This window comes from Octopus bimaculoides, chromosome 20 (assembly GCF_001194135.2).
Source record: "Octopus bimaculoides isolate UCB-OBI-ISO-001 chromosome 20, ASM119413v2, whole genome shotgun sequence".
Lineage (NCBI taxonomy): Eukaryota > Metazoa > Mollusca > Cephalopoda > Octopoda > Octopodidae > Octopus > Octopus bimaculoides.
This window is the reverse complement of record NC_069000.1, coordinates 27022701-27031827: the sequence shown is the minus strand read 5'-3', so window position 1 is coordinate 27031827 and position 9127 is coordinate 27022701. Positions and strand designations below refer to the sequence as shown.

The window sequence follows — 9127 nt, the reverse complement described above, 5'->3', positions numbered from 1 at the left end:
GGCGTTAGGAAGGGCATCCAGCTGTAGAAACTCTGCCAAATTAGATTGGAGCCTGGTGTTGCCATCCGGTTTCACCAGTCCTCAGTCAAATCGTCCAACCCATGCTAGCATGGAAAGCGGACGTTAAACGATGATGATGATATAAATGTTTTTATATATATATATACACACACATTTTCACATTTTATTTCTCTCTGCTTATTTTCTCGTGTTTCTTTCTGTTGAAGAACGTAGACTCGAAACATAAAAGACTTTCTCAAATTTCCGAGTATCAAACGAATACACCTTGTTGTTTATACACCTGTCTTCGTCTTTTGTTTTGCTGTAAATTTCAACTATATATATATAGGGTGCAACGGGTAAATTGTCACCATTTTATATTTTTAATTTCACGCATCCACATTGTTTGGTTTTGATTTTGCCAACTATACAGTATAGTGGGGCACTCTCTGTGAGAAAAACAGCACCATGATGCAATTCACTTGGCCAGAAATTTTGAAATGACATGCTGTACTGCTTGGAATTTGCACTGGAAGCTCCAATATGAACATTTCAGAATGTTTGGTGTCAATCTGAGGACAGTGCAGAGTACCAAGAATGATAAAAATCAAACATCCTGTCAACATCATGGTGTTTGGAGTGGTCACTAGTGATGGCAGTGTTATGCATCCATTCACCTTCCCACACGGCCTCAGACTCAGTGTGAAGGCCTACATCAAGTGCCTGGAAGAGGTAGTGCTGCCTTGGGTCAAGAGGGTGGCTGCTGGAAGACCCTCTGTCTGATAACAGGACTCTGCACCATGCCACACAAGCAGGAGACCCCAGTCATGGCTGTCGGACAATTTCTGCGATCACATCACTCCTAACATCTGGCCACCTAACTCCCCACACTGCAACCTTCTCGATTATTATGTGTGGGGTGCAGTTGAGTGAGAAACCAACAAAACTCCTTGTAACACCAAAGATGAATTGAAGGCAAGGATTATGGCAGCATTCACCAACTTATACAAGAAGACCGTCCAGAAGAGTTGCAGGAGATTCCAAAGTCGTCTGGAGGCCGTGGTTGAAGCCAATGGTGATTTTATTCTTTTACTCTTTTACTCTTTTACTTGTTTCAGTCATTTGACTGCGGCCATGCTGGAGCACCACCCTTAGTCGAGGAAATCAACCCCAGGACTTATTCTTTGTAAGCCTAGTACTTATTCTATCGGTCTCTTTTTGCCGAACCGCTAAGTTACGGGGACGTAAACACACCACCATCAGTTGTCAAGCGATGGTGGGGGGACAAACACAGACACACAAACACACATACATATGGGCTTCTTTGAATAAATTTACTCTTTAGTTATATATATATAATCATCATCGTCATTGTTTAACACCTCATTCCTCTGATCCTCATGGTAAACCTTTTCTTTCTGTTTCTCCCCTTGCTAAATAGACCTGTCACTTAACTTCTCTTTTTCCCCCATTCTTCAGATCCTTTCAAGCATGTCTCTTTGCTTTTATGCCTCCATGTATACCTTGGAATCCATTGGGTTCCTGCTCAACATGTCCACTGAAATCACCAGCCACAAAAATATGGTCAGTTATTCATCATTGAGTTAGTTAATCTACAAATGGGCTGGTAAAATCAATCCTTTTCTTCCTCTGCTAATTCTGATTAGAAAGTATTTGCAGAGATAATTGTTGCTGTTGTATTTTTCAGAACTAGTCTCAGTTTCATGATTCTCTCACACACTCTGACTACTTTGATTACCTTATCTAACCATTTCTCTACCAGAAGTATTACCTACATCTCTCATGCCATCACTATCGCCCACCCAGAATTTATATCTTTGTTCCTTAGTCATGAGAATTCAAGCTGAGCCTCCCTTCCATCTTATCTTTTGCACACAGCACACATCTACATACCTTCATTGTAGCACTTCAACAATCTCACCAGACCTACCTTCATTGATTGTGGCTGTTCTTGAGTTGTGGATTCATTGGGAAGAGCAAGAGAGTAGTGTCTGAAAAGAAGGCGGCTTGTGCAAAGTTTGTGTAGAAGCAGAGAGCTCTTGCACGTGTCTAAATAATAATGATTAATATTATTATATATGTGTGTGTATGTATCTATATGTGTGTGTGCATACATATTAGAAAAATAAAATCTTGGGTGACATTTGATCTTTGCATGAACTTTGGTATATTATTGCACACAGAACCTATAAATAGTAACCTTAGATTAGACAATTTGTGAGAAATATACCAGACATGGTTTATTCCCTACCCTTTACTACATTTTTTACAAACTTTACCTCATTGTTCTTATGTGATTTACAGACCACATTAGAGCTTTTGTGCAGTTAACCTACTAAAATAGCAATCAAATCTCCCCCAAATCACATGTATATCATCATAAAAAAGAAAGAACACATTGGGTAGTGTAGCTTCAAATTTACTGTCTCAAAACAGGAGTTTGGTCAACTTGGAGGTAAACAGCAGATGCTTTATTTTGTTTTCAGTGTATTTTCTTCTTTTAATACTTTTCTTGAGTGGACAACAGATAAACTTTGTTTTAGATAATAATGTCTTTAATATTATCATTGACAGAAATATGGTAATGCTAGCATCCAGCTGCACCAGAGACCTCGGATTGTCACAGTATTTCTGAACCCAGCTGTCAGTCGAGGGTAAGTTTCTGTAAGCCTGGTACTTATTCTATCAATCTCCTTTGCCAAATCACTAAGGTATGGGGATGTAAACACACCAACACCGGTTGTCAAGTGGTGGTGGTGCTAAATGTAATTTCATAAACTCTCATATCGTATATTAGAAACTTCACAATTTCTCACTTTTTCTATGTTCTTACTAAAATTTTAGAAATATCTGTATAGTTTCATGTTTGCCCTCCTAATACAGATGTATATCACCATAGATATTTTTATGTCCATTTTTTTGATAGCTAATTACACAAGCCAATGGAGGAGTTTCTATGCTCATTCAACCTATTAAGAAGCCAAAACACACTCTGTTATCTAAAAAAAAGAAAGCACAAAACTTTTGGTCTGTTTAGTTAAGGCTAACCTTCAGCTAAACAAAACATGTAGTCACATTCTCAATTCAGTCGTCCCTTATCTTTCTGATGGATTAACATTTCACATCCTGCTGACTATACAAAACTCATTCCTTTCATTGATTCAGGTTTTCTATAGTAACTGCTTTCATTTCACTGTTGTTCAGCCTTACATTTTTTGCACATGGTATATAGTTGTGTGGTAAGAAGTTTGCTTCCCAACCACATGTTTCCAGGCTCAGTCCCACTGTGGGACAATTTGGGCTTGTGACTTCTACTGAAGCCCCAGGTTGCCGGAAGCTTTGTGAGTAAATTTGGTAGATTGAAACTGAAAAACAACCACTCTCTCTCTCTCTATCTCTCTCTCTCTCTCTCACACACACACACACCTGTGTTTGTTCCCCACTACTGCTTGATAACTCATGCTGGTGTGTTTAAATACCCATAATTTAGTGATTCAGCAAAGGAGACTGATAGAATAAGTACAAGGCTTAAAACAAAATACATTCTTCAAGGTAGTGCCCCAGTATGGTTGCAGTCTAATGACTGAATCAATAGATAAAGGATAAAAGGTATGTGTATATATATATATATATATATATATATATGTGTGTGTGTGTGTGTGTGTGTGTGTGTGTGTGTGTATATATAATGTTATAAATGAAATATAGTATGAAAAAATTTTTGAAAATTTTTATACCACAATTGTTTCACAGCATGCATAGATAATTTATTTTATTATAAAATATAATAAGTAAATTACTTACATGTCATCATCATTATCGTTTAACATCTGCTTTCCATGCTGGTATGGGTGGGATGGTTTAATAGGGACCAGGCAGGCAGAAGCCTGCATCAGAGTTCTGTGACTGTTTTGGCAGGATTTTTACAGCTGGATGCCTTTCCTAACACCAACCACTCAGCAGAGTGGACTTAGTGATTTTTATGTAGCACAAGCACAGGTGAGGTCAGTTTTGGCAAGGTTTTTACAGATGTATGCCCATCCAAACACCAACCACTTTACAGTGAGGGCTGGATGCTTTTTAAGTGGCACCTTCACTGACAGGGTCACCAAGTACCTTGCAAGACAAAAAGTAATCTTTTGAGAGGGGACAGGACATTGGAGGAGGTGATCTTGTGTCAGATGATGAAAGGTTATAGTGAGATAGAGACAGAAGTAGGTATCTTGCTGTAAAGGAAATATAAAGTTACCTAGCTGGAGAGATCGAGATCAGGAATGAAGACAGAAACAGGTGTGCTACCACAAAGGAGATTCATGGTTACCCAACCTGAGGAAAGTGCAGGAGAAGGAGAGAGAGAGTGAGAGACAAAGGGATTGGGATGGTGGCAAAGTGCCAGGTATACTCCCAAGAGACAGGGATCAAAATATAAATGGGATGGTTGAATAAAAGAAGAGAGAGATATAGATATTGGCAAGTACTAGAGCATACCCTTGAGGTTCGAACATCATAATATAAGTGGCAGGATATTGTGAAAGAAGCGTGATGAAAGAGTGTGTAGGGAGGTGAATGGTGAAAACCTGGGCATATATAGAATGGGGTGGGGCTACTGGATAACAGTCATACAGAGAAACAGAGTCATGAGGACAAAATTGGGGAGTGATAGGTAGATATAGTATATGAAGGAGTACATGTGAGGAAGAGAAGAGATGTAGATTGGTTTGTTGGGGTAGGGTGTGTGAATAGTTTTCTTGTTACATGTGGGTGGAACACACAGGTTGGGGGCTAGCGGAGAGCAGTGATACAGTGAGACAGAGCCAAGAGGACAGGATTGGGAAGTGGGAGGTAAGCATAGTGCATGAAGTGGAAATGTGAGGAAGAGAAGAGATGTAGTTTGGCTTGTTCCTGTTGGGTGTGTGAGAAGTTTTCTTAAGTGTGGGTGGGACACACAGCACTTCTAGAACTCAGTTTCGCTAACATGGGTGGGTCTTCTCAAGAACCTCATATCGCCAGACATCTTGGTCCATTGTCATTTCCTCCATGAGGATCAACATCTTGAGATTGGTCCTTACCACTTCATCCCACATCTTCCTAGGTCTCCCTCTTCTGCAGGTACCATCCACTTTCAGTGATCAGCACTTCTTTATGCAGTTGTCTGTATTAATATAAACAATCTTTAAATTAATGCTGGCATTAAGCTAGCTCATTGGGTGAGAAGGAAACCATGTTAAACAATAATCTATTAGCATAACGTTTTACGAATGCAACATCAATATTTAAAAAGAACCTTAAGAAATATGGAAGACAATAATAATAAAATTAATAGAAATCAATTAAACAGTTTTCTAAAGGAGGGAATGGAAATTTAGTAAGATAATTAAAAAGTAACTGGTAGACAATATTGGTATAAGTAAAGTAATATATGAGGTGGTATAAAGAAGTTTCCAGACTAGTTCTGTTGTGTGTCAACAAATGGCAGCACATGGAATTTTTGAAATAAACACATTTTCTCATTTTTCTTGTCCAGTGAGGATTGTTGCTTCCAAAAGATGCGGATGCGTTTTCTTGACAATCAGTCTTGTTCCATTACACAGCTTTGGAGGATGCAGATTTCTGAAAAGCATGATTGGAACTCCTTTCTTCAATGTCAGTTTGTGAGGAGGCATTCCAGGAGGATCCAAAGAGTTAAGAAACTTATTAGGATAATTCACATCCTCATTGGGGTCCACAACAGTATCAGTTGAAAACTAATTTTTTTCCTCAGTATTGATTGATTGTATAAGTTTCCAGTTGACAACCTGGACAGTTTCATTCTTTGGTGCAAGTATGGCTCTTTCACAATGCCAATCATGATCTTGGAAATTATGTCCAATGTTTGGGTAAACCTTGGTAATCAACTCTTTTTACAATTTTGACCAAAATGCTGCAGCCATTTGGAAAAGTGTTGCCTTCATTGCTGTCTTGCTGAATGCTTCCATTTCCCAGATCTAGTAACTGAGCTGCAAATCTTCCAGCATCCAAATCTCTGAATAAACTGACTCCACCAAAGGTTTGATCCAGGCAAAAAGTCCAATCTTGCCGAATGTCCAATTTGGGCAGAAGTTTGAGTTTTTCAATATTTCCTTCTGAGTGCTTCCATTCACAAACTCCACAGAACTTCAAGCCCTTATGAACATGAAACCACTCTCTCTAACTTGGATCTAGTTTTAAATGAACCAAACTGAAAATATTTTTTTTAATTCACAAAGTTTTGGTATTACTTTAAATTTAGTTTAAATGAAAAGTTCACAAATTTTTGGAGTTCTTTTAAAATTTGAATTTTCAACTGTTAGCATATAACAAATCCTCACCTAGACCTGATCCCAATGCTGGATGTTCAAGAACCAAATGAAGGGCAGAATTTCAATCCCAAGATTATCCTGATTCCAAAAAGGTATTATATGTCTATGTAAAGTAAATGTAGACTGTGATACAGGGGCCCTGGATGGATGGACAGACAGAATTTTGCATTTATTATAATAGATTAACTAGAAAATAAAGATTGTAAAGATAGAGAAAAAAATAACAAAATGAAATGAAATTAAAGTTCATAGAGACAGTGTTTATGAAATATAGGGATTGATGTCAAGAAGAGAAATATGAACAATATTATATTAAAAATTAGAAGTTTGAAGATATAAGTAGAGTGGTGGAAGGGAATGTAGTGTGATGAAAACCTAGGTATGTAGTGGAGGGGGGGCTACTGGATAGCCATGATACAGTTAACAGGACTTTGAGGACAGGATTGGGGAGTGAGAGATAAGTATATAGTGCATGAAAGAGGATATTTGAGGAAGAGAAGAGATGTAGTTTGGTTTGTTGGGGTAGAGTGTGTGAAAAGATACAAGCCAACAACTGTTTTACATATTTTCTTTATTACTTTATCTCTTTCTTGCCTCCTCCTATTTAGCTCTTTATACATCATTAATTAGCATTGTTTTAAATTTTTTTTCAACAGCAAAGGTGTGAAAATGTTTGAGAAAAATGCAGCACCATTGCTTCACCTTGCTGGTATTGTGGTCAACGTTGTGAAGGTCAGTAGCATATCTCATGTTGTAGTTTTAAAGACAATTCCTATTTAATCTGTTACATTTAGCTGTCATATGTGTGTGACCGGCAAATTCCACTACGGAAAATTTCACTGCAGTATATTCCACTAAAGTAAATTCCACTCAGAAAATAACAGTCTATAGCAACTAATTACACATGCCCTTGTTACACACTTCTTAACTAATTAGTTGTTAGTTAAATTCCACTTGGAAAATTTCACTGTAGGTAAAATTCACTCCAGTATATTCCACTAAGGTAAATTTGACTACAGTAAACAGTCTATAGAAAACTAATTACACACGCCCCTGTTACACACTTCTCAAATAATTCTAATTAGTCGTTAGTTAAAGTATAGGTTTATGCAACTGAATTTCACTGTATTGCTAATTTTTTTCTATTCAGTTTAACTTTGAAACCCTCTGCCATAGCAACATTTATAACATCAGAGAAGAACAAACATAAGCTTTGCAATGAAGAGAATCATATATACGCAAAGAATGGATTCAACAGTAGCAAAATAAAAATATATTGGCATTGTGAATGTTATTACAAAGGTTGCCGGGATACATTACTACAACTTTCAACTCCAGTATACCAGAAGTTACTTTTTCAACAGGCTCCCACAATCACTCAGCAAGCAGTGCACACATTAATGTTTGAAAGGCAGTTAATTCAATGAAAAGTGAAGTAATGAGAACAGGCACAGTATCTACATGGGAAGTAATAGCTACTGCTGTACAAAATCTCAATGCGGAAGCACAATCATTGTTGCAAACTATTCCTGGACTTTCACGTAACATACATAATTGGAGGTAGCATGCTTTAGGAATCCCAGCACTTCCAACTTGTCGTTCAGAGTTTGAAATTCGAGATGCAGTTAAGTACTTAGAAAATGGGTTCTTGTTTTTGGTCATTGGCATTGATGACTCAGACAAAATTTTATTTTTTTCCTAAAAAAAAGGCTCGGATGATCAAGAAAGCTCTGAAAATTGGGCCTGTGAAAATTGGGCTTTTAAGGTGTCTCCTGGTTTGTGGTGTCAGCTTTCATGCTACATATCATTATTTGAGGGTCATGTGTGCCCAGGCTATTTGCCTTACTTCCTGACAATAAGAAGCCTCATATCATTGTGTTCTGTCTGCTGTGCAGGATTTAAAGGTAAATTGTTAACCTGCTACCTGTCTCATAGACTTTGATAAAGCTCTCCATAATTAATTTGTTTCTGTATTTCCGCATTTAGAAGTAGTTGGGTGTGTTTTTCATCTCAGACAGTCTATTTGGCAGAAGGTATGTGCACTTGGTGAGAGTAAGAGATACAACACAGATGAAAGTTTTTAGCTTAAAATTGTTTTTGTGTTTTAGCATTTTTACCAATTGAAGATGTTGTCAGTGGATTTCAAGATTTGTCTGATGATGAAAGCATCCCTTCTTAGTTTATCACTTACTTTGAGAATTCATACATTGGGACTGTAAGGGGGCGTGGTCTTCATCGATGAAGAGAAATCCCCCAGTTTCCTATCCAACCCTGGAATATATGCAACCACATTTTAAATGACTTGCCAAGAGCAAATAATTTGGTAGAAGGGTTCCACAATGCTTTGCGGTCATCGATAACATCCACACATCCAAATTTGTGGAAACTTTGCAATGCCTTTAAGACTGAAGAAGACTTAAGCCAGACAAAAATTGCACACAAATGATTGATACACGACTAAAGAAGCTATACCGGAGCCTTTCTCTGTCTCCATACCCTTAATTGCTTTATCTACCAAGGTACTGTCAATTTGAATAGCTGGTCCCTCTGTTGGGTCAACATTTGGCAAACTCTCTTTCTCCCATTCATTCTCTTCATTTAGCAACTTTTCATAACGGCATCTTCAAGTCTCTCTCTTTGCAGCAGCATTAAATGCAAGTGAGACATCATCAATGCAGTCCTTCATTGTTTGAATTGTATATTGGTGGTTCTTCTCTAAAATATATGTATGTATATATATATATATATATATATATATATATATATAT

General features: G+C 37.5%; 1 protein-coding gene across 5 annotated transcripts in view; it reads left to right on the top strand.

Annotated features, from left to right (window-relative positions):
• LOC106873153 (acylglycerol kinase, mitochondrial-like) overlaps positions 1-8981 on the top strand; it is a 44711-nt gene extending 35730 nt beyond the window's left edge. For 3 of the 5 annotated variants that reach the window (XR_008266316.1, XR_008266317.1, XM_052975079.1), the window contains exons 2-3: positions 2596-2675; positions 7016-8981. Coding sequence is in view for 1 of the 5 variants with exons in the window: in XM_052975079.1 (XP_052831039.1) it covers positions 2596-2675; positions 7016-7139 (204 nt within the window). In the remaining 4 variants the exon portion in view is untranslated. Of the gene's footprint in view, positions 1-900; positions 1076-1607; positions 2477-2595; positions 2676-7015 lie in introns of those variants that run through there. The other 2 variants (XR_008266318.1, XR_001409844.2) reach the window with 2 other exon arrangements.
• The last annotated feature ends 146 nt before the right edge of the window (positions 8982-9127 follow it).